General features: G+C 37.6%; 1 protein-coding gene across 1 annotated transcript in view; it reads right to left on the reverse strand.

The window, feature by feature from the left end:
- Nucleotides 1-545: 545 nt before the first annotated feature.
- Nucleotides 546-26,207, reverse strand: part of LOC131416262 (solute carrier organic anion transporter family member 1B3-like) — a 39,829-nt gene continuing 14,167 nt past the window's right edge. The window contains exons 8-13 of the mRNA XM_058558677.1: nucleotides 24,973-25,168; nucleotides 21,651-21,816; nucleotides 19,312-19,496; nucleotides 12,989-13,053; nucleotides 10,064-10,181; nucleotides 546-678 (exon numbers count right to left, since the gene is read on the reverse strand). Of these exons, the coding sequence (XP_058414660.1) occupies nucleotides 546-678; nucleotides 10,064-10,181; nucleotides 12,989-13,053; nucleotides 19,312-19,496; nucleotides 21,651-21,816; nucleotides 24,973-25,168 (863 nt within the window). The remainder of the gene's footprint in view (nucleotides 679-10,063; nucleotides 10,182-12,988; nucleotides 13,054-19,311; nucleotides 19,497-21,650; nucleotides 21,817-24,972; nucleotides 25,169-26,207) is intronic.

The raw sequence follows: 26,207 nt of genomic DNA on the forward strand, positions 1-26,207 counted from the left end.
CATAAATCCTCCAATATACTGGACATCAAGCTTGAGTAATACAGTCCAAACTGTTTAAAAAAAAAACTATTAAGCTTTTCTCTTTATTTAGGCTATTAATTTCTCTCCTCCTTTTTCACCTCTACCTATTTTCTAGTCACTGGTTTTATTGGGTTACAACGACCTGAGCAAATACTTTTTCTTCTATTACTTCTAACCATACCTCTCACTTTAGATCTGTATGGATCATACATTCTAATCTTAACCACAAATGCATAACCATACCCTAAGAATGAGAACTCTCATTCCTTTTCATTTATAATTGATTTTATTATTATAAATTCATAGGTGATTCATTGTTCCATCATCACTAAAGAGTGTGAGATATGTCAGTGAAAGGAGCAGGAACTGCTCAAAAATAACATCCTCCTGAATTAATATGACATTGGTTGGAAACAACGGCAACAAAAGAATTTTTTTCTCCCCTTAGATATGTGTTTCATTGTCTGTTCTGGCTGGAGGTGTAGAATGTCCATCATTATTTAAGGATTCTATGTTTGCTTCATTCATGGCTTTTCTCCATTTTCTGATTGCTTAGTATCTTTGCCTTGATATTTTTTCTTCATAGTGAAAATCAGTACAATATATAAAATAAATGCTAAGAATTTTAAGCTGTCCATCAAGCCGCAGTAGGTATATCTGTGAAAAGAGAAAAAGGTCAATTTTCATTTTAAATTGGATGGAACAATTTACGGTGTTGCTCTCCAATATGCAGAAGACCTTAAAAGAAAAAAATGATGTTTGAAATTATGCATAAAAATGTTAAGGCAGCAATTCTAGTGATTCTTTTTATCGAAGCATAAGGAGTTTTTGATTATTTTAAAAGGAATATTAAGCCATAGAAACTGAGGATGGTTAATGATCTACCCAAGTGCTTTTCATAAGCTAAGGTATGTTTGGAATGTTTAACTTTCTCAAAGACACATTAGTTCACATGTAATGGTAACAGATTATAAAGGAAATGAAATGGACTGTGAGAAAATCAAATTGAATCCATTTGTATTGAACCAGGAGCGAACATTTAGCTTATAGGTGAAATACAGTCCACAAGCCTGTGCCATGTGGCCTACTGGAAGTTTTTGACGAAGCCACATAAAATTACCCAGCACACGTGGTCTATTCTTGTGAGTCTCAACTTTGGTTGCACAGTACAATCACCTGAGGAGGTTTTAAAACTCCCATGCCCAGGCCATACCCCCTGACCAATTCAATCACAATTTCTGAAGGTGGGAAACAGAAATTAGTATTTTTCAAAGCTCCTCCAGTGATTGTAATGAGCAGGAAAGATTAATGACCACGACCTAATAGGGTAGGAAGTACTAACTGGCCTCATGACATTGTTAACTAAATGTTGACAAGCTTTATGCAAAAAATACTTTGAACAATTATTAGGTTTAATTGAAGATGAATGGAATTAATTGTATAATTTTGAGCTTTTTAAGCTTAGGTGTATTAAAATTGCAATAGGATGTTGTGGTGTACCAAATACAATGAAAGAAGTATTTCAAAAGTCGTCAAATATATTTGCCTCATGCTTGGGTTATATCAAGTAGTCATATGCCAATGTTAAACTTTTAAAAATCTCCATTGCAGGAATTCTTGGAGGACGAAGTCAAGATGGCGGCGTAGGCAGACTCTGAACTCACCTCCTCCCGCGGACACAGCCAATTTACAACTACTCGTGGAAAAATTACCCCTGAGACAGAACTGAAAACTGGATAAGAGGAACTCCTGCAACAGCGGACAATCCTAAATGAGGTGGAAGAGGCAGAAACTCCCTTCTGGAGAGGAAAAACGCCGCCTTCACAAGCCGCCAGCTTCACGGCCGCTGGGAGCAGCTCACAGGTACGCAGCCTCCCTGGAGGCACGGGGCCCTGAGCCAGGGAGCGCCCCCGCTGTGGGCATTTTGTGGACCCAGCACAATCCAGACAAGTGGCAGAATATCTGACTTAGCCTGCTACTAAAGCATTGGGGAGCACCCCCAGAAAACCTGGTTCACAAAGAAACTAAAACCGGCTCTTAAAGGGCCCACGCGCAAACTCACCCATTTCAGAAAGCAACCTAAAATCACCAGAAAGAAAGGTGCACAATGCTTTGGTGAAAAGAGACTCACCTGATAGGCCCTGAGTGCATCTCGGTGAGGGGTGAGACCTCTCCAGGGACTGGGACATTGGCGGCGGCCATTGTTGTGGCCTGATGTGGGCGTGCTGACACAGATGCCGTTGGAGTTCTCCCTGAGGCCTGCTAGCCCAGGGTCTGCCCCACCCTCTAGAGCACAGATTTGGTCCAGCTAGGCCAGGGCAGGCAGCCCACCCTGCAGACTGGCCCCACCCAACAGCGGGCCCTCGGGCAACTTGTGGGCCTGCATAGGTTGGTGACTGTATTCCCTACAGCCTGGCAACTGAGCCGACTTCAGTGGGGCGGGGCGTACACAAGGAGCGGGTGGTTAGTGTGGGGCTCCCGCCGTGGAGAGACTAGGTCTGCTTTGGGGGGTTGGGGCGTGCACACGGGGCAGGACTGTGTTGACTGTGTGTGTGGACCTGTGGGTGGCAGGGCTTGTCAGCTGCAGAAGACTTGTGCTTCTCAAAGACTCACATAGGGGGTTTGCCCCATCTTCCAAAGCCTGAAACAATTGGGTGCTCCTGTGCCTGAGGCCAGCCACACCCAGCTGTAATTCTCAGAGAACTGACAAGAGACCTAAAGGCGGGAGGCTTATAGCAATTGTAAGGCCCTGAGCCTAACAACATGCCACGCTGGGGCCTACTCACTTAAAAGAAATACTGCAACACAAATGTGGTATTAGAACTTGCAGCCAACTGTGCTGGGGCGTCCCACACCTGATAAAGAGACTGAAGGGCCCACAACAACTACAAGCGGCTGAGCATTACAACAGCTGGCCAGGAGCATAACTCGGCCTCCCTGGGTGCCTACAGGGAGAGCAAACAGGCCACAACAGAAGGACACACGTAGCCCACATTGAGAACTGAGGGAAGCACACTGCAGGCCCCCTAAAGCATCACTTACATAAGATCACCTATCCAAGAGCAGGAGACGTAGCTGACCTACCTAATACACAGACACAAGCACAGGGAAAGAGGCAAAATGAGGAGGCAAAGGAATACATTCCAAGAAAGGGAACAGGACAAAACCCCAGAAAAGGACCTAAGTGAAACAGAAATAAGCAACCTACCCGACAGAGAGTTAAACAAAGAGTGTTAAGGATGCTTACTGATGTGGGGAGAAGAATAGATGAACTCAGTGAGAATGTCAATGGAAGATATAAAAAAGAACCAATCTGAAAGGAAGAATACAATACTGGAAATGAGAAATTCACTAGAAGGACTCAAAAACAGAGTAGAGGATACAGAAGAACGGATCTGCGAGCTGGACGAAAGACTAGAAGAAATTACCCAAGGTGAACAGGTAAAAGAGAAAAGAATTAAAAAGAGTGAGGACAGTCTAAGGGACCTCTGGGACAACATCAAGCGCACTAACATCCGTGTTACAGGTGTCCTGGAAGGAGAAGAGCGAGACAAAGGGGCAGAGAATCTATTTCAAGAAATAATAGATGAAAACGTCCCTAAGCTAAGGAAGGAAACAGACATCCAGGTACAGGAAGCACAGAGAGCCCCAAACAAGATAAACCCAAAGAGGCCCACACCAAGACACATCATAATCAAAATGTCCAGAATTAAAGATAAAGAGAGAATCCTAAAAGCTGCAATTGAAAGTCAAGTTACATACAAAGGAAACCCCATAAGGTTTCCTGACTTCTCAGCAGAGAAGTTACATACAAAGGAAACCCCATAAGGTTTCAGCTGACTTCTCAGCAGAAACCTTACAGGCTAGAAGAGAGTGGCACAATATATTTAAAGTCCTAAAAGGAAAAATCTTACAGCCAAGAATACTCTACCCAGCAAGGTTATCATTCAAAATGGAAGGTGAGATCAAAAATTTCCCAGACAAGCAAAAATTTAAGGAGTTTGTCACCAAGAAACCAGTGCTACAAGAAATGTTAAAAGGATTGATTTAAGGGGAAAAGAGAAGACCACAAATAGGCAAAACTTTCTATTTCCATAGTAAGAGGGTAATGGATACAAATGCACAAAAAAGAAGTTAGATATGATATCAAAAACATAAAAGGAGGGAGGAGGGGAGTTAAAGAGTAGAGCTTTCAGACAGAGGTCAAACTAAAGAGACCATCAATTCTGTATAGAAGAAGAAAGAAACAGAGAAGGACTACTACAACACTGAGAAAAAAGAAAAAAGAAGAAGAAGAAAAAAAAGTTAAAAAATGTCAGTAAGTACACACTTATCAATAGCTACTTTAAATGTCAATGGACTAAATGCTCCAATTAAAAGGCATAGGGTGGCTGATTGGACAAAAAAACAAGACCCACATATATGCTGCATACAAGAGACACTCTTCAGACCTAAAAACACTCACAAACTGAAAGTGAAAGATGGAAAAAGATACTCCACGCAAATGCCAATGAAAAGAATGCTGGGGTAGCAGTACTCATATCAGACAAAATAGACTTTAAAACAAAAACTGTAAAAAGAGACAAAGAAGGGCATTACATAACGATCAAGGGAACAATCCAACAAGAGGATATAACACTTGTAAATATCTATGCACCCAATGTAGGTGCACCTAAATATATAAAGCAATTATTAACAGACATAAAAACAGAAATAGACAGTAACACAATAATAGTAGGGGACTTTAACGCTCCACTTACACCAACGGATAGATCGTCCAAACAGAAGATCAATAAGGAAACATTGGCCTTAAATGACACACTAGAACAGATGGACCTAGTAGATATATACAGAGCATTCCATCCAAAAACCGAAGAGTACACGTTCTTTTCAAATGCACGTGGAACATTCTCCAGGATATATCACATATTAGGCCACAAAACAAGTCTCCATAAATTTAAGAAGATTGAAATAATACCAAGCATCTTTTCTGACCACAATGGTATGAAACTAGAAATCAACTATAGGAAGAAAATCAGAAAAGCCACAAATACGTGGAGATTAAACAAAATGCTACTGAACAACTACTGGGTCAATGAAGAAATCAAAGAAGAAATCAAAAAATACTTGGAGACAAATGAAAATGAAAATATGACATGCCAGAATTTATGGGATACAGCAAAAGCGGTTCTAAGAGGGAAATGTATAGCAATACAGGCCTATCTCAACAAACAAGAAAAATCTCAAATAAACAATCTAACAATGCACCTAAGGAACTGGAAAAAGAAGAACAAAAAAAGCCCAAAATCCGTAGAAGAAGGGAAATCATAAAAATCAGAGCAGAAATAAATGAAATAGAGACCAAAAAATCAATAGAAAAAATTAATAAAACCAAGAGCTGGTTCTTTGAAAAGATAAACAAAATTGACAAACCTTTAGCTAGACTCACCAAGAAAAGGAGAAGTCACAAATAAGTAAAATCAGAAATGAAAGAGGAGAAATTACGACAGACACCTCAGAAATACAAAAGATTATAAAATAATACTATGAAAAGCTATATGCCAAGGAATTCGACAATCTGGAAGAAAGGGAAAAATTCCTAGAATCATACAACCTTCCAAAACTGGATCAAGAAGAAGTAGAGAATTTGAATAGACCAATCACCAGTAAGGAGATCGAAACAGTAATCAAAAACCTCCCCAAAAATAAAAGTCCAGGACCAGATGGCTTCCCTGGTGAATTCTACCAAACAGTCAAAGAAGACTTAATACCTATCCTTCTCAAACTCTTCCAAAAAATTGAGGAGAGGGGGAAGCTCCCTAACTTATTCTACGAAGCTGATATTACCCTGATACCAAAACCAGACAAGGACAACACAAAAAAAAGAAAATTACTGGCCAATATCACTGATGAATATCGATGCAAAAATCCTCAACAAAATACTAGCAAATCGCGTACAACAATACGTTAAAAACATTATACACCATGATCAAGTGGGATTTAGTCCAGGTATGCAGGGATGGTTTAACATTCGCAAATCAATCAACGTAATGCACCACATTAATAAAATGAAGAATAAAAATCACATGATCATCTCAATAGATGCAGAGAAAGCATTTGACAAGATACTGCATCAATTTATGATAAAAACTCTGAATAAAATGGGTATAGAAGGAAAGTACCTCAACATAATAAAGGCCATATATGACAAACCCACAGCTAATATCATCCTCAATGGTGAATAACTGAAACCTATCCCTCTAAGAACAGGAACCAGACAAGGATGCCCTCCTATTTAACATAGTACTGGAAGTCCTAGCCCGAGAAATCAGGCAAGACAAAGGAATAAAAAGGATCCAAATTGGAAAGGAAGAAGTGAAACTGTCACTATTTGCAGAGAACGTGATTTTATATATAGAAAACCCTAAAGAATCCACCAGAAAACTTTTAGAAGTAATAAATGAATATGGTAAAGTTGCAGGATACAAAATCAACATACAAAAATCAGTTGCATTTCTATACACTAACAACGAAATAGCAGAAAGAGAAATTAAGAATACGATCCCATTTACAATTGCAACAAAAAGAATAAAATACCTAGGAATAAACTTAACCAAATAGGTGAAAGAGCTGTAGACGGAAAACTATAAAACATTGCTGAAATAAATTGAAGAAGACACAAAGAAATGGAAAGATATTCCATGCTCTTGGATTGGAAGAATTAACATAGTTAAGATGTTCATACTTTCTAAAGCAATCTATATATTCAATGCAATCCCTATCAAAGTTTCAACAACATTTTTCACAGAAATAGAACAAAGAATCCTAAAATTTATATGGGACAACAAAAGACCCTGAATAGCTAAAGGAATCCTGAGAAAAAAGAACAAAGCTGGAGGTATCACACAGCCTGATTTCAAAATATACTACAAAGCTATAGTAACCAAAGCAGCATGGTACTGGCACAAAAACAGACACACAGATCAATGGAACAGAATCGAAAGCCCAGAAATAAACCCACACATCTACAGACAGCTAATCTTTCACAAGGGGCCAAGAAGATACAATGGAGAAAAGAAAGTCCCTTTAACAAAGTAGACCCTTACCTTACACCATACACAAAAATTAACTCCAAATGGATTAAAGACTTGAATGTAAGACCTGAAACTATGAAACTTCTAGAAGAAAACATAAGCAGTATGCTCTTCGACATCAGTCTTAGCAACATATTTTCAAGCACCATGTCTGACCGGGCAAGAGAAACAATAGAAAAAATAAACAAATGGGACTACATCAAACTAAAAAGCTTCTGCACAGCAAAGGAAACCATCAACAAAACGAAAAGACAACCTAACGATTGGGAGAAGATATTTGCAAACCATACACCTGATAAGGGCTTAATCTCCAAAATATACAAAGAACTGATGCATCTCAATAACAAAAAAACTACCAACCCAATCAAAAAATGGGCAAAAGACCTGAACAGACATTTCTCCAAAGAAGATATACAGATGGCCAACAGACACATGAAAAGATGTTCAAAATCATTAACTATCAGGGAAATGCAAATCAAAACTACAATGAGATATCACCTCACGCCCATCAGAATGGCTATAATTAACAAGACAGGAAACAACATGTGTTGGAGAGGATGTGGAGAGAAGGGAACTCTCATGCACTGCTGGTGGGAGTGCAAACTGGTGCAGCCACTATGGAAAACAGTATGGAGATTCCTCAAAAAATCAAGGATAGAACTACCATATGATCCAGCTATTCCACTGCTGAGTATTTATCCACAGAACTTGAAAACACCAATGTGTAAAGATACGTGCATCCCTGTGTTCATTGCAGCGTTATTCACAATAGCCAAGACTTGGAAGCAACCTAAGTGCCCAGCAAAGGACGAATGGATGAAGAAGCTGTGGTATATATACACAATGGAATACTACTCAGCCATAAGAAATGATGAAATCCAGCCATTTGTGACAACATGGATGGAGATTGAGGGTATTATGCAAAGTGAAATAAGTCAGAGGGAGGTCAAATACCGTATGATTTCCTTCATTAAGTAGTAGATAATAACAACAGTAAACAAACACATAGAGACAGAGATTGGATTGGTGGTTACCAGAGCGGAAAGGGGGAGGGAGGAGGGCGAAAGGGATAATTTGGCACATGTGTGTGGTGATGGGTTGTAATTAGTATTTGGGTGGTGAACATGATGTAATCTATGCAGAAATAGAAGTATAATGATGTACACCTGAAATCTATACAATGTTATAAACCAATGTTACTTCAATAAACAAAAAATTAAAAGAAAAATCTCCATTGCCATTAAGAAAAATTAATATGGGTTCTTGGTTATGTGACCATTGTTAAAAAAACTTGTATAAATTGGGTGTAGATTCAGGATTGCTATCGTAATGTAGATTTTCACTCCTTGGATTAGGAGTTGTTGATATTATTTGTCTATGTTAGATAAAATCAATGAACAATTATCTGGTTTCCATATATCATATTGCCAAAAAATCATACAGAGACTAATTAACTTTTTGTTGTGTATTCACTGGTGAATGCACTGCTCCTTTTAAAAATTCCACTTTAGACAATCTTTAGGCAGTTACTTTGCAAAATATTTAGGTAATTTTAGGCAACGATCAAAAGGGAAGTGATAAAGGCCATGAGTGAGCTGCAAAGTGCTAAGAGTTCTGAAGAAGGATAGTTATTTCCATCTGGCTGGAATGGTGCAAACTTTATGAAAGAAGGTCACATAGTTGGAATCATACAGTACAGACCTTGTTCAGACTGCCTGCTTTCTTTTAACAATGTGCATTTCAGGTTCTTCCTCGTTGTGTTTTTGTAGCTTGATAACTCATTTCTTTTTCTCGCCGAATAATATTTTGTTGTGGGATGTACCACTGTTTGTCTATTCATTCACCTATCGAAGGACATCTTAGTGGTGTGCATTTTTCAGCTATTGTGAATAAAGCTGCTATAAAGATTCATGTGCAGGTTTTTGTGGGGGCATAAGTTTCCAGCTCATTTGGGTAAACGCCGAGGAGCACAATCGCTTGATCATACAATAAGCCTATGTTTAGCTTTGTAAGAAACTGTCAGACTGTCTTCCAAAGTGGCTGTACCATTTTGCATTCCCACCAGCAATGAAAGAGAGTTCCTGTTGTTCCACATCCTTGCCAGCATTTGGTACTGTTTATTTTTGTTTTTAAGAGCTGTTGATATATTTAGGATATTTGCCTTGTGTCTGTGTAATGAATTACAAACTTCTTTTCCAATTTACATTTTGTCTTTGAAATTTGCTTAAGATAATTTTCGTGATACAGAGTTCTAAAAATATTTTATCTTTTTTTCTACAGTGGTTTTTGGGGTTTGGGTCATAATTAGAAACACATTCCTACTTCCTAGATAATTAAAAGAAATTCTACCGTGATTTCACTTGTAGTTGCATATTTTAAATTTATATGTTTGATTAGTCTGCAATTAATTTTTACTTAAGGATAAAGCATTATTGCAACTATTTTTTTCTAGGTGGCCAACCAGTTGTTTTCCTATGAACAGAAGAGCATAGAAACAATTTCTTCCCTTTTTTTCCCATTGACCTGTGACCAGAGCCCCAGCAGGTCATTTTGTGTCTTCCTAGAGAAGTCAGAGGCTATTGAATAGAGGGGTATTTTTTTCTCTCTTTTTTACTATTGCGGGCATTTGTGGAAACAAAAAACGATTTGACTACAAATCTCAAATCTTTTTTCTATTAGCTGTATGATTTTGAACAAGTTACTCATTTTCCTTGAATCTTAGTTTTTTCATGTTAAGGAAAAAGGAGAAAAAAATGCATCTCCTACTGTTTCTAAGAATATTAAAATGTGAGACCACATTGCCTGATACAACACTGAATACAAAGTTCATTAAATGGTGGCTATAATTATTAATATTATTATTATACTAAAAATGACATCTCATCCTTTAGAAATTAATATAGTCAGAGGAAAAGATCAATTAAAGAAATATATTTAAGACAACTTACCCATACAATGTGGAATTATATATCCTACAAGACCCTCGATTCCCATAGTTGTTGGTAGACCACTTCATACACGCTCTATCAATCAGAGCCCCAAAATATATAGGAGCTGGAATTCCTCCTGCAACATGAGATGAGAAGATGCCAAACCAAGGAACATGTTTCACATGTAATTGGGTGATATTCCACATTGATACATTTTGAATTAAGTAAAAGCTGAAAATTTTGGAGGACTCTCCCATTGTTTTGGCTTAAATCTATTCGAGAATCAAGATTGTTAGGAATCTCAAAGGCTCAAACCGCAAAGTAATATAGACGTCTCTTATTTACCCTCACCCTCCCAACACACATGGGGAAGAAGGAACATCATATGCCTGTACACTCTGTTCTTATAATGCCATTTATCTTACCATGCCAATGATTGGTAAAAAAGGAGAATGTTGACAGTAAAACAGGGAAGTTATGTTGGTTCATATGTAATTTTTCTTAGGCAAGGAGAGCTGGAATAGTGGGAGAATTATAACCTCACAGAGAAAGGAAAAAGCACTCAGTTCAACCACAAAAAGGCAGGAGATTCTTCAACTCTATTTTTAAGAAAATGAAAAAGTGAAGGCAACACTAGGATTCCCTCCCCAGAGAAGCACAGGCCCAGTTCACAGAGTGCTGGGTTCCTGGCGGGTCATCCCTCTCTCTCCGCTCAGAGCTCTGCTTCCTTAGAGTCCACATCCTGCATTTTCTCTCCCGTGATTGCATTTTTAATACCTCCTGAAGCTGCCTGGGCTGTCCAAGTTGGGGCCTGTGGTGCTGAATTTTGTTTCTGTTAATGTTCTGATCACAATAATGCCTATATGCACAATAATTCCAGTGGTCTGTGCCTAATCCAATTTTTATTTGTGGTATATGATTTTGCAGAATGTGCGGCTTTTCAGGAACACATATATTGCCCTACAGCAGAAGTGCCCATCTGCTCTTACAGCTATTTCAAGAAACTCTGAGATTGACTCCTAGTTCTAAGTATTGGTAATTTAACCAATATGTCAGGGACATGCTAGTAGAGATCTATCCTTCAGACAGTGGGACTGAAAGAGTCATGATTTTACTTTGTTCTTTTTTATATTTTGATGAATGATTTTCAATTTTTATTTTGTTACATAAAAAATGGTAGCAATTTATATTTCACAATTTTACTGTTTCCATTTACTTTTAATCAGTCTCAATTTTCTGAGAGTAGACATCTTAGGATGACAAGAGACTGGTGTCTGAGGCCAACATATCTGAGGAAAACTGGTACTGAGAAAATGGGTGAGAAATTTGCAGGTTTCCACAAGTCACAGACACCCTTTGAAAAATGAAAAATATATGCCAATAATTAATTTTCCCCATATAATGCCACTGGTTTGACCAAACTTAGTCACTTAAATGTTTCAGGTGACAAACTTGGTCTTAATCATTGCTGAAATTTTAAAACTTCAAATAACATGTTATTTTCAGTTTAATACATTATATAGAACTTCCACAATTTAGACCTATGTTGTATTCAAGACAATTGTTTGTGGATTGGAAGTTTGGTACTCAGTACGTATTTTTCTCATAGAAGCAGTTAGGTTCTCTTGTGTCATATATTGGACGAATAAAATAGGTGCTCACAATTAGGATGGCAAAATTTCTTTTTTCCTATTTTATGTCGCTAGAGGAACTTCCTCTATTCTCAGTCTCATTTTTGCATATCAGGAGGAATACTAGATCCCCAGATTGCATTTTCTGGCCTAGATTCTGGGAGTGAGGCATCTCCATCGGATCTAGAGGAACTGCCAGGTTGGACAGAGGCTGAGAGATTAGAGAAGCACAGAAGGGAATGCTGGGAAGAGAACTGGAATGGAATCCTGCAGCATTTCCATCTTCTTCTCTCCCATGCCCTTTAGAGTTCCTCTTTTTACCTTTGAGGATCTGTGGCCTTCTCCCCAAATATACAACTTCTCCATTGTAATTTGGGCATAGAGTTATGTCCCTTCTCTTGCTTGCAAAAGGTCCCAGGGATTGACCCCTCCTACTTCTTTCTCCTTCTGCTATCAGTGGGCTCCCAGCCATGATCAGTCTTCCACCCCAATCCTTGGATGAATGAGGCCCTTTTCCTACTTCCCAGGAATAAGCATATAGTGTCAACAGGTATTACAAAGGGACGCGCACAGGAGTTAGGTTAGAAGCTGTTAACAACAGGAATCTGTACTGTCTACGCGGCGAATGGCAGTAAGGGAGAAAGGATGCTTTCCTAAATCTTACACTAATCACCTCGTTTGAATATTTAGAAATAGGCCTTTAACCTCTGGAGTATACCACCCTACTCTTTCACAATAAAAAACACAATTTCCTGAGACATCTTTTATTCAGACCACTCCTTTATTCCAAGATGCTCAATTCTAGAGTTTTAGTTCTCATTCCCTCTTGCATTTTTAACTTCTGATCAAGGTTAGCTGCCCCAGCCTTAGAGAACTAGGCAGCTGGAGTGGGGCAGTGAAAGTCCGCCTCTGTTGCTTCACAGTCTCAGCCTGACCAGATTCCCAGGCCTCCCAAGCTGTTTTGGGCATTATCCCCCTCATGTAGAAGGAAGGCCCTCCTCTCTGCCTGTGGGAAGAAATATTCCTCAATCAGAAAGTAGAAAAACTTTGAAGACACCTATCTTTGTGTTAGAAAGAGTGTAAAACAAGGAAATGATTCCTTGTTCTAATTTGACTTTAACTAGAATTAACAATCAAATTCTCTTTTAGGTCAGTCAGGTTTCCTCTCATTATCATTTGCCTCAAAAATAAAAATGCTTTTTACTTATACATTTTTTTTACTTTCTTATAATTGGAAATTAATTGCATTCAGTTTTTGAGCTTTGACATGAAAATTTATACCTTGAATTTATAATCCGTATATTTGTCATACCTAGTGCTCGTATAATTAGTGCATGGAAACCCACTGCAAGTGATTTCAGTTCAGGTTGAACGGTTCTGAAATAAGATAAAGGCAAAGAAACATTAAATATCTCTAAAATGCAAAACTAAGTTCAATATTAAAATATGTCTCAGTGTCATTGTTCTTCACTATCAAACGAAAACCCTCAATAGCTGACATTATTTAAAGTTATATTTTTAGTTTTTTTAAAAAGAAAACATCTAAATGATAATAATAATTATTCCGTTCTTTATTTAGTGTGTTACTATTTCAGGACAATTTTAGCAAGTATTTTCATATTTGATCCTTATGAAATCCTATGAGATGGTGGCTGGAACAGACTTATTATGCCCATGAAGAAACTGATTTTGTGTGTCTATTCAGTTGACACAGACCACATGAGCAGATATTATAATCTAGGTCTAAGTGTTAGCAGAGCTTTTGACCATTGCTGTTAACAGAAAGTTGACTAATATGATTCATGAACTACAGAATATAACCAGGAGGGTCAAAAAAGGTATCTGTATTCTAGTGTCTAGTTATTTAAATGTCGTTTTAAAGGTAGCAAGCACATTTGCATCTTCTCTGAGAAATTAACTCAATCTTGCATTTAGAAAGTTATTTCCACAATTCTATTTTTATATGTTCAATGAGCTGATGACACTACCATCCCTGGGATAATCTAATACATATCAAGCAAAATGAATTATCTGGCAGCAGTAGCGGGTGGGCAGAGGGTGAATGAGGCTCAAAAATCCTGTTTTCCTGAAATATTGAATTAACTGATACAAAAGGTTATTTTTTTCTTGAACTGTTTGGATGACTGTATTTGTTCATAGAGATAAGTAGATTTAGTAATTTAACAAACATTTGTTAAGTGCCTCCTAGGGGACTAGTTCCTGTTCTTGAGAATAAAGAAATAAATGATGTTTCATATCAACTAAGTGACTTGGAGAAGTAATTTAACCTCTGTCAGACTCAGTGTCCTTATCTGTGGGTCCCAGGGCTCTTACTCAACATGGTCTAGGACATCTTTTCCTCACATCCAGTCTCCCACTCCTTTTCCATCACCCAAATTCTTCCATTGTATCCCCGGGAACTCATAGTCTGTTACCAGCCAAATCCTTAGATCCTATGGTCTTAGGAATCCCATCACTTTCTTGTTCTAAACAAACCTGGCTGTCCCCCATGGCTCTCTTTCCAGGCAACTGTCTCAAGAGAGAGCTATTTTCTCTCCCACACCCTGTATAGCTCTGGGCCTGAAGTGTAGGTGTCCTTCTTGTTGTTTTTTACTGCTTCCAGGCCCACATGCTCCCTCTGAAAGACCTCTGACTTCTCTCAACAGGTGCACCATCCTAATATACCATTCCCTACCCTCCTTGCTGCAGTACCTATACACTTGCACATCACTACCCCTGTCATTCCCTGATGACTTTAGTACTAGGCTCTCCATCATTTTTTCCAAAACTATTTTTACCACTTTTACTAGGTATTTTAATATCCATGTAGACTATCCTCCCAATGCTCTGACCTCCCAGTTTCTTGCCTTCTTCACGCCATCGGTCTTGTCTCCCCCTTCCCATGGTCATGCCTACCAGTACACACTTCTCTAGCTGTCAGTATAGAGCACCCCCCTTTATTTTCACCTCTTAACTTTTAAATTCACTCCCACTAATAAACCAACAAGCCTCAGCCCCACAGGGGTCTTCAGGCCCTTGACGCCCCCACCTTTTCACAGGCCATCTCCATTGTCATGTCCTTGCATCCTTTCTCATCATGGTCTCTCATTCTAATCACTCCTTTCATATAGTCTGCACTTTCTCGTCCTTCTCATCCTGGGCTGTCCCAGACAAACAAAAATGTTTTTATCGTACCTCTGCCTTTTCTGCACCTATACCCAAAGAACTGCACTGGCTGGAGGAAGTCATTGGAACATGCTGATTGGGCTCATTTTCAATTCAAAAGCATAAACCCACAGGGGCCCTCCAGTGCAATCCTACGGTATTTTACCAGTCTGTTTTCCCAGTCAGTTTATTCTCCCAATCTTCAAGATTACCAGTTCCCATTTCCTGATCTCATCTCAAGCCTCTTCCTTTTTCCTCCTCACTCTCAGCTGATTACCTTGCTTTTTATTTAACAGAGAAAGTAAAAACAGTCAGGAAAGAATTTCAATACCCTTGCATCACTAAAGCTGCACACGTACCTGCCTTTTCCCACATAGACAACCTTCCCTTCTATTTCAGAGTAAAACTCTGTGTACTTGTTCACATCCCTTTTCATCTCCCCATGTAATTGTTCCCCATCCTTCCTGCATTATCAGCTTCCTTCATCTCTACCAGATAATTGTCATCAGCATGTAAGCATGTTGTAATCTAGCATTAAGCATAAACAGAACTCGATGCCACACCCCTCTGTGTTTTTTTTCTTTTTTTTTTCGGTCCTGAGCTAACATCTGTTGCCAACCCTCCTCTTTTTGCTGAGGAAGATTGACTCTGGGCTAAGATCCACGCCCATCTTCCTCTACTTTCTATGTGGGAAGCCTGCCACAGCATGGCTTGATAAGCTGTGCGTAGGTCTGCGCCTGAGATCCAAACCTGCCAACCCCGGACTGCCAAAGCAGAGCGTGCGAACTTAACCACTATCCCACTGGCTGACCCCCGCCTCCCGCTCCCACTTCTTTTTATAATGCTATTCCTAAAAAGAATTTTTCTTTTTAGGCTATCTGCACTTCCCTTCCTTGCATTTTTTTTTATGATCCTTTGCAAAGCAGTCTTTCTTCTTCCTACCTTTATGCACTATTTTTGTTAAGGCTGACGGTGACCAGTCCGTAATAAAATCCAATGGCTACTTCCTAGACCTTAACTTCCATGACCTCTCAGCAGCCATTGACAGAGTTGCTCATTCCTTCCTTCTTTATACATTCTTCATTTGGCTTTTGGGACACCGCCCTCCCTTGGTTCTTCTCCAATTTCATGGGATCTCCTTCTCAATTTCCTTCACTGGATTCTCCTCTATTCTTGGTCTCTGAAGTTAGAGTGCCTGAATCTTGGTCTTAGGATCTTGTTTCTATCTGTACTCAGTCCCTAGAAGATCTCAACAGTGCCATGCATTTAAATACCGTCTGTATATTGCTGATTCTGAAATTTATGTCTCTGGTTCCAATATTTCTCCTGAATGACAGGGTGTATATGTGACATTGTCACTGGATATCTAATAGGCATTCAGACTTACAGTAATAGAACAAATTCTTGTGTCTCCACTTCCTCCAACCTACTCTTCCCTAGTCTTCCCCAGTCTGTTCAATAGCACCACAATCCTCCACGAGCTCAGGCCAGAACCTTGGGATCATCCTTAAATTTTCTTTCTTATGTAACTCTTAATCCATCAGTAAATCCTATCGACTTTGCCTTCAAAACAAACAAAGACTGAGACTCAGATCATTTCCCACTTTCTTTACCATCAGCATCCTCAATCAAGTTCCCATCCTGTGAAGAACTATCATAGGCTTCTGTTTCTCCCTGATTCCATTCTTTCCTCCCCAAATACATGTCCACCACACAACAGCGAGAGGGATCTTCTAAATGAATAAGTCAGTTGTATAATTCTAATGGTCAAAATCTCTCCACTGGCTTCTCAATACTATTAGAATAAACTCCAAAGTCTTTACCGTGACCCACAGGGTCTATGTTATCCGGACCATCTAGCTCTCTCATTGCATGTTTTACCTCTCTCTTCTGCACACACTCCTTCTGATCTTGTACATGTCAGGCATGCTCCACTTCAGGGCCTTTACTTTTGCTGTTACTTGGCCTGGATTGCTCTTCACTTGTTGCTGTATCAGCATGGCTTCTATCCTCAATCTTTATTCAAGTCTCTGATCAAATAACTTCCAATGCACAATATCTGAATTAGTACTGCTTATCTGTCCCTGCCCCTTTTCTTTCCTTCTTTTTTTTTTTTTTTCATCTGGTTATTCTCATCTATGGTCTTACCTTTCACTCTCTGGGAACACATCAAGCCAAGCTGTGGTGGTAGTGGGATGGGGGTCCTAAGATAGATCCTGCCATTACCAGTTACAGAGATGGAGGGTGATCAAAATCGTAGTTAATGAAGATGAAGTGTGCATGCTTCCTCACCAAAGTTTAGTAATGGAGGGCTCTACCGAGTCCAAATTTTTAAAGATTCACAGAGTTGGTGGAGTCTCAAATACTTTGGAGGGAAAAGCCAGAAACCCTCATCTCTTTAAAAAATGTTTTGAAATTATTTCGGACTTGCAGAAAAGTTGAAAAAATAGTACAAAGAATTCCTCATAATTCCCTTTGCCCTGATTTCCAAACATTGATATTTTATTTCCTTTTCTATGTTCTTCTTCTGATTTATTTTTCTTTTTAACCCTTAACATTTTTTCTATTTTACATATTTACTTGCTTATTTATTTATTGTTTCTTCTCTCACACCCATCCACTCCTGCTACCCTCACGCACACTGGAACTAATGAAAGAAGGACCTTTATCACTTTTGTTCACAGTTCTGTCCTCAGAACCTAAAACTGGCCCCAACACATATGAATCTTTACTGAATGAGTAAATATCATCACTCCTGCTTAGTCTAGTTTTAACAGTAGCCTTATGACATAAGCGTGGGAATATTATTAACAGACTGAAGTTTATATTTTTATTCTACAGTCTGCTTCACATAAGTTTTCTTTCAATAAAATTGAAGGCTGATGAGACATCAATAAATGTTTTTGATAAATGGTAATGTTGATCTTAACCACTTTCTTAACAAGATAAATCTATCATCAATATGGAATGGTGATCTCTAAAACCCTTTTTCTCTTTATGAAAGATTTTAAATTAAGAAGCTAAAACTTGTTGAGATGCAAGCTAATATGGAGTTTTGAGATAATGTCCTGTAAGTTAATGAATCTGTAATCTGGCAAATATGGGAGACTTCTCCTTTTGAGTAGACAACATTTTATATGAAGGTGGAGCTACATCTGTGGAATAAATTACTATAAATACTTTGACAAGATTTGGGGTCAGAGTAGAATTTAAACGACTGTAAACTCAGTTTATGAGTCTGTACTCATTTTAGCAAAAGTTAATACTTTGTTTTCTTTCCCTTCCATGTCATGCTCTTGGCTGATGGTGAATCTGTGGTCAACTACCCAGGTCTTAAAAATATAATTATATATTAACCCAGGTCACCATGGTTATACATATGTATTTTTTAAGAAGACCTACATGCAAGTCTTTATATGTTTTCATTTTTAGGTTATTGAGTTATTAACTTTGCCGATAGGGCGTTATAATTTGCTCCCTTCCCAGCTCTCCAATTTTATCTTGTCCATATCTCTCTCTCCGTATGTTTCCACTAACTGCTTCTTTTTATTCCTCAAACACACTAGCTCTTTCCTGCCTGGAAAGAATTGGCACCTAGAGTCTCTTCCTGTAAAGTTCTTCATTTGGTTAACTTTAACTTATTCTCTAGATCTTTAGATTAAATGTCACTTTTTTTGAGAAGTACTTTCTGTGTCCTCCTCCTCAGATCTCCTTTTCCTCAACTCTAAACTAGGTTTCCCTTTGTCTTCCCATCAGTAGCACTCTTCTTCCTTATTAGTACTAACCACAATTTGTAAATACATGTTTATTTTTAAGCTTATATGTCTCATGTCTTTCCCGTCATACTCTAAGCTGTGTGAGAACAGGTACTTTGTGTTATTCACCATGGAATATTCTTTATCAAGCAGAGTCTAAATATTTGTCTAATGAGTGAAGAAAGGGATGAATTCTGTTCATATATTTTTCTTTTGTGTATGAGGTTGTTATGAGAAACTAGGTCAAAAGCCATCCCGAGGGTGGATTAAATGCTTTGGAATATCATAGACTGAAGTATATTATACAGTCTGCTTCCCAAATGTTTCCTTTCAATGAAATCTATAAGTGATTTACTCTCACAGGCCCATCAGGATGTAAGGCATCTCAAAATTAGAAATTCTTTTAGAATCACATGGGCATTCTTTCACGATTGTGGCAATTGTCAGTCAGTCTGTCCCTTAAAATTCTTTGTAAGATGAGAAAGTATGGAATCTAGATTTTGTGATGGAAGAATCAGACAAAATTATTATTAATTATGGCATTGAGGTATCACAATAATCCTAAGAAAATGCGCTTAGGAAATTAAAATGTAACAAAATATGAATTTGGGTTTCAAATATGTTATGAAAAATATATGTACATTTATTAAGTGTGTTTATAGTCTAATACATTAAACTATTTTAATAAATCATACTCTTAATAAATCATACTCACTTAAAAATCAGCATGAAAGTTGAGGTGCCTCCCAATGCAGCAAAAAAATTATGCAAGACTAGCACTGCCATATAAAAATAAAATTTTCTTTTACATCGATCATCTCTTGGGCATTCACCCAAATAAGCTGAGTTATTTGTGTTCTGGAAACCAGTCACTTCCACACAACTACAGTTATAAAACACCTAAAAAATAATTTTTGAAATATTACAGAATATATTTACAAAATCCAAATGGGCTATAAGTACATTCCATTATATTTAAGGAAGTCTCATTTATTCAAGCTAAAATATTTACAGTTTTTAAAGAAAACCGTCTAAAAATACAGTTGCTTAATAGTTGAAAGGCAAAATAATTTTCTGGGTTCTTTTCTAGACAAGAAAATGCAATTCATTGTTAACATTTAATTCCTTCCTCATTTAAAACATAGAAAAGAATAGAAGAAATTAGTGTCTGAAACTCTGTATATAATTTTTACATTAATATAAATTCCTTTTGCTATTTCTCTCCCACTCACTTTTACGTTCCATAACACGCTTACTTATGCTCTTTAACAGTAAGTGTCAGGAACTTTCCTTGGGGAGGGATTACCCAGGGAATCCAGAAAATATAGTAGTTTGGGAGGGGCCAAAACCTGGGACTAGAGCTACCGATCAGAGGGGGCAGAGTCCCAGGGAAAAGGAGCCAGGCAGGGGTGCTGTAATTCTACTTTGGCCAGCAAACACAACATCCCAGAGCATAATGACAGATTATATGGTAGATGATGTTGTTACCAGAGACGTTCAACACAACAGAATACCCTAATAGTTAGAGCACGGAAAGGGAAAACTTAGGAACAAATGATTTTAAAGATTTAATTTGGCAGACATTCTATGTAGTAAATAGGTGACTCTGACAAATTTTGTTCTGAATCTAGTCTAAACTGAGGTTTAAGGGAATTTTGAACTTGTTCGTGCTAAAGAATGATCATTGAAAGAGAATTGAGGAACAATTTGAATCCATACTTATCTGATGACCAAGCTTTACTTTTTCACTAGGAATAATTTGGAGGAATCCTTTATGTAGCAATCCTACTGGCCAATAAAACCAAACATCGGTACAAAGAACATTATTTTCAGTGATTAAAAAGGGATGATTTATTACTGAGTATTTGATAAAAGAAGTCCCCAGTAGCCCCCAAATGGTATAGTCATTGCCAATATTAAGAAGATGATGTCTCCATAGCAGACAGAGCTCTCTTTAGGATTCTAACATCATGTGTCTTCCAGGCCTTCACTGATGGGCAAAGTGGGACCATGGATTAAGTGGGGCACTCTCAGTGAAAGGCACTATCGTCATGAATATGACATGTGGGTTTTTAAGTATAGTCCTTGGGCCATATTTGTACAAATTTATGGCCCAGCGTCGTAGAATCTAGGTGCTTTATTCTTCAAAGTTGTCAGTGCCCTTCAATAATACAATTAGTAGGACAATGGAGAAGAGAAAGATGGAAAAAGTTGGAAAATCAAAGACAGAGGTATATGGTAGAGACCAATGATCATAGCTGATTATATTGCCAAAGTTAGTGATAGGAAAAGGGTCCAGGAAATGGCTCCCCAACTTTGTGAGATATTCAGTGGATTGGAGGTAGAATAGAGAACACCATACTGAGAGAACCCATAGTTTGCATGAAAGGGAATATTTTGAGTAAAGAAGAAGTTGGCATTTCTATGGGAGATGCTGGCAATAGGTAAGCAGAAATACGAAGTTAATCTGCGTAGGAGAAGTGCCAGCCTTGGGGAAATCAAAACTGGAAGGCAAGAATTGGTCAGTCAAGTGAGCATGAAGCCTTGATTAATTTCTTGGCAAGTCAAGAGGTAATGAGTCTAGAGATAAACTCGTCAGAATCTATATGCAAAATTGCATATTGATTGCTGTCCTGGAAGGCAGGTAGTGCTGACAAGGAACCAAGTCAGGAATTTTCCCTAACTTATGAAAGGTAAGGTACCTCCAACTTAACGGAAATTATATCCTTTAGTCAAATGAGGTGCTTCCTAGAGATCCTAAACGCAGTTAAACTCCAAAAGGTCATATTCTTATAAACTAAAGGGGAAAACGTGAGAATAATCTCAAATGAGAACTCAAGCAGCAGGAAAACCTGTTTGTGTCCCAAGCATGATTTTGTATGAGGCTCTGTTTATACAAAATGACAGCTGTCACAACGACAGACAATATTAGGAGTCCTTTTCTCTTATCATTTTACTGGAGACCTTAGTTATAGAAAGATTTGATAAGTAATTGTTAAGTCAAATCTGCAATTTTGATTAAGGAGAGGAGAGGAAGTAAAAACTAATACTCACTATTGGCTTTTTATTGCCACTTGAAGATTTGCATCCTGCTAGACAAGGTGAGATGTAAGTGATTCCATTGTCCCCACAGACTGGTTCCCACTGATTTTGATCACAATTGCAGTCTGAGTTGCAATAAGAAAGTGGTACATTTATATGAGATGCCACTGGACTAATTCTGAAAATACATGATAGATATACATCAGAAAGAGAGACAGAGAAAGAAGAAGGAGGAGGAAGAGGAGGAGGGGAAGAGAAGAGAAAAGAGGGAAGGGAAGAGGAGGAGAGAGGAGAAATAAGGGAGAGTGTTCTTTAATTGGATAGAGAAATTGGATGAGTGATGACACCAACATGGCTAAAATTTTTTGGTGTTTGTTAACTTTTTCACCCTCCGTGTTTACCCAGACATGATTTACGACCAAGAAAATGTAAAACATAGAAAAGAAACCACAGGGTCCGGCCTGGTGGTGTAGCGGTTAAGTGCGCACGCTCCGCTGGGGTGACCCGGGGTTGGGATCCCAGCGCACATCGATGCACCGCTTGTCAAGCCATGCTGTGGCAACGTCCCATATAAAATGGAGGAAGATTGGCACGGATGTTAGCCCAGGGCCAGTCTTCCTCAGCAAAAAGAGGAGGATTGGCAACAGATGTTGGCTCAGGGCTGATCTTTGCTGCCCCCGCCCCTCAAAAAGAAGAAGCCAAAGAAGATAGGTAAGACTTAGACAAGATGTCTTTGTGATTCTATCAAGAAATTTCTCATTAAATAAGTCACTTCATGTTTGTGAGACTCAGTTACTCTTCAGTAAGGTAATGACTTTAGATTAAGGTTTCTCCCAGCTCACTGTAAGTCCCATGAATCTGTGAATGTTATTTGCCTAGGTTGAATTTAGAAATCTATATTTTAACTACATCAGAGAAGTATTTGATACGATCAAGGCAGAACCCCTAAGGATCAATTTTTAAAAATCAAGAATAAAAGAATCAGTTGATAAAGACTAGGAAAACTCCATATACTTTTTAAATAAAACTACAACATACTTTATAATGATTTACTGTAAAGATGGTTATATTTATAAAATATAATCTTATAACATGGCTAAAATTACAAAACAGATTATTTGTATGATTAATTTTCTGCTTATAGATTTTTAAAATTATTCTTTTGTTTTCGGTAAAAATCTTGATAATAATTGAAGATTGAGGAATTATCTTTAAATGAGAAAGTAATTTACCTAAGGAAGAAAAAAATAGATTCAGAAATTCTATTATCAATAATTTTACTAAAAAGCATCTAATACCTAATTCTGCTTGAGGACGTATGATGGGGGGTGGGGGGACATAATGACTAATGACCAAGTACAGATATTCTAATCAGATACTCTTATGTTCACATAGTTCTGCTACTTCACAGCAATGTGACTACTCTTTCTAAAATCAGTTTTGCCATTTTTAAGTCATAGATTATAACATCAACCTCATAAGAGTTTTTCTGGAAAAAAATTATTTGGCAGTCCTCAAACTTTTTGTTCTCAGCAGCCCTTCATACTCTTAAAAAGTCTTGAGGGCTTCAAAGATTTTCTGTTCAAGTGGGGTAAATCTATTGACATGTACTCTATTAGAAATTAATACTAAGAAAATTTTAATACATGAGAATACAGAAGCACACATCATTAGCCATCAGACTGATGTTGTCATCACATATCTGTAGCATTAGAAAATATCACTATATACTCTTGAGAAAATGAGAATGAAAAAGGCAAATATCATCTTGGTATTATTATAAAAATAGTTTAGAATTTGTTGACACTCTGAGAAGGTCTGACGAACCCCTACAGACCCTCAGACCACATACTGAGAAGCTCTGTGCTAATTCATACTTTAAAAACTTACCCCAGTGACTAGCATTTCACAAATGCTGAATACACTCATTCTGTTATTTGCTATCATTAGGCTATGAGTTCCACAAGGGCACTGATGTATCCTATAAATCTTCTTCGCCTTAAGGAGGCGTTCAGTAAAATTTTACTGAATGAAAAAAAAATCCCATAGAACTCTAGCTGCCTTCTTTTAAATAGATGGTACAGCTACTTTACTTGTTTTCAGGGAATTGGCTTTAGGCTAAAGCCTGCCCTGACACCCAGGGGGCCCTTGGAACTAACAATGTGGTTGGTATAGCATCAGTCTAGAGTCATTGTATGACTTCAAAGAAGTCAGTTTCTCTGGCTCTCAATTAATGGAGAGGAAGGATTTAGAAGAGTTGGGCTGCACGATCTCCAAGATTCTTTTACCTGTAAAGTTCAATATTCTAGGTACTCTGTATTTTGATTTATCAGAGTGGGTGATGGTGGATAGGAATAATCAACAACAGTCAAGATTAGGAGGAAGCAAGGAGATAATTCAAGGCTAAGTTGGCAAGTCTCCAAGAATAGGATGATATTTAGGTAAGAAAATATGGGAAGATTTGACAAGTTAAAATTGACACCTCATAGGATCCAGAGTTTAATAGCTCAGAGCCAACGATAAGCAGCACTAAGGAGCATGATTACTGAGCTGTGACCTAAGAATCTTTCTTTGTTGCTTAAATGTGAATGTTTCTAAGCTTCAGTTGATAGCTATAGTCAGGAGATGGTAAGAAATCTGCACAGGAATCTTGCCTTTAATCTAAGGTAGAGACCATAGTACTAGGAATACTTCACAATACTTCATAATAATGGAAAAGGTTTTCTAGGGTCTAATATATAATTATATATGGGATACTTATTAGTTTTACTTCTAATTATGACAAAACCAAAAGACATACTATAAGCTTGCAGAAGAGGAGAATTCAGCACAATGTAAGGAAGTGTTTTCTTACAAAGGTAGTTGTTAAATATCAAAATTAACCATAGAAAAAGATTGATCAGTCACTTTTGGAAAGTGTTGTTTATATTCTTCTCACGATCCATCCAAGATTCTGGTGGTTGAGAGTAAGAGTTTTGGAGTCAAAAACCCCAAATTTGAATCAGAATCTTAACATCGCTAGCCATCGAATCTGTGTATCTCTTTAAGCCTTGCTTTCTCTATCTATAAAATGAGGATAAAAGTACCCATCACTCGTAGTAGGCACCCATAAATGATAGTTATTATTGTTACAATCTGTGTTGCTTTTCTTTAAGGAAGGAATAAAAGGAGAACTTTATGAGATCTTAAGAAATGGATGTTTTAAGAATTTGTAAGATGAAATTTCTCTCAACTAAAAGAAAGTTTAGTTAAAATTGCTATCATCTGCCGTGTTTTCTTTACGGAGTCTTCTACATTGTAGAGTTTACACATTATGCAATTGATGTATACACACCCATCATAGGTCAAGGTTAGGCCGGCAACTGATTTGCTTTCACAGACTAGCGCATAATTTAATAGGTGAAATGTGAAGGCCACAAAATTGGTAAAAAATGAAAATTTGGCAAATCCAAGCAAAGTAAATTTGAATTTTTTAATGATATAGCCTCCTGTGAACATTCCAATTGCAACAGTCGGTACGGCTACCATCCCTAGAAGTAAGAGAAAATATTGTAATTATATAAATACGATTATTCTGAAATGTCTTTACATACGAAACAGTGTGTATCAATCAAATTCATCTAATTTTATTACTTCTTAAGTAGAACGCTGGCAGGATGGAGGTAGGGGATTAGTGTACCATATGGGAGAGACAAAAATAATTTCTTCCTGCCAATGCTGAGGGTTTGGTTTCCCCAACAGCAAACAAAAGGCAATTACTGAGAATATTTGTATGTCTGAACAGACTGTTTCTATGAGGTGCTTTTTTTTCCCGAAAAACAACAAAACATCACTTATTCCTACTTATGAGACTTTCATTCTACCACCTAAAATCCTTTACATCTCCTCAAAATGAAGAGTTCCAATCCTTAAAAACACACTCCAAATTTGCCCAGGACTTTAGAGTTAACATCTCTTCTTTATTCTTCCAAACACACATATACTCTGAGATGTTAAACAGGCCTATATATGGTGTCAAAAATGATTGATCCTTCTTATAACTTTTTCATTTCATTGTCCTGCAAGAGTTGTTAAAGATGAAGACCGCTCTAACAAAAAATTCAGGATAAGAACCTTATTAGGAGTCAAATTTAACTTTTACAGTTTAAATTTTTATCTGAAGTTCAATGAGAGCATCATACAGAATTATTTTCTGGTTTGCTTACAACCTACTTGCATATCACTTGATAAGTTCAGTTTAATGTATCAAATATTTATTGAGTTTCTACAATGTGCTGGGCACTGTATAAGATAATGTACATTCTTAAGAATATAATAATAATAGTAAAATATCCTCCTCTTAAGAATCTTATGTTGTACTGGCAGTAGGGGAAGAATGATATAAGAAAACCTTTCCCTCATAAGCAAGTCTCAATATGTCATTGGAAATAATGTAGCAAAAAACCTCTCTAAAATATAATATTTGTTTTGAATTATGTAGATATCATCGATGAGTTAAAATTGATTTTTCCTTGGGAAACATCAATGTCCTATCTTTTGCAAGTAGCTGGGTCCTGATTCAAAGTCCAT

The sequence above is a fragment of the Diceros bicornis genome, chromosome 17 (genome assembly GCF_020826845.1).
Source record: "Diceros bicornis minor isolate mBicDic1 chromosome 17, mDicBic1.mat.cur, whole genome shotgun sequence".
Classification (NCBI taxonomy): domain Eukaryota; kingdom Metazoa; phylum Chordata; class Mammalia; order Perissodactyla; family Rhinocerotidae; genus Diceros; species Diceros bicornis.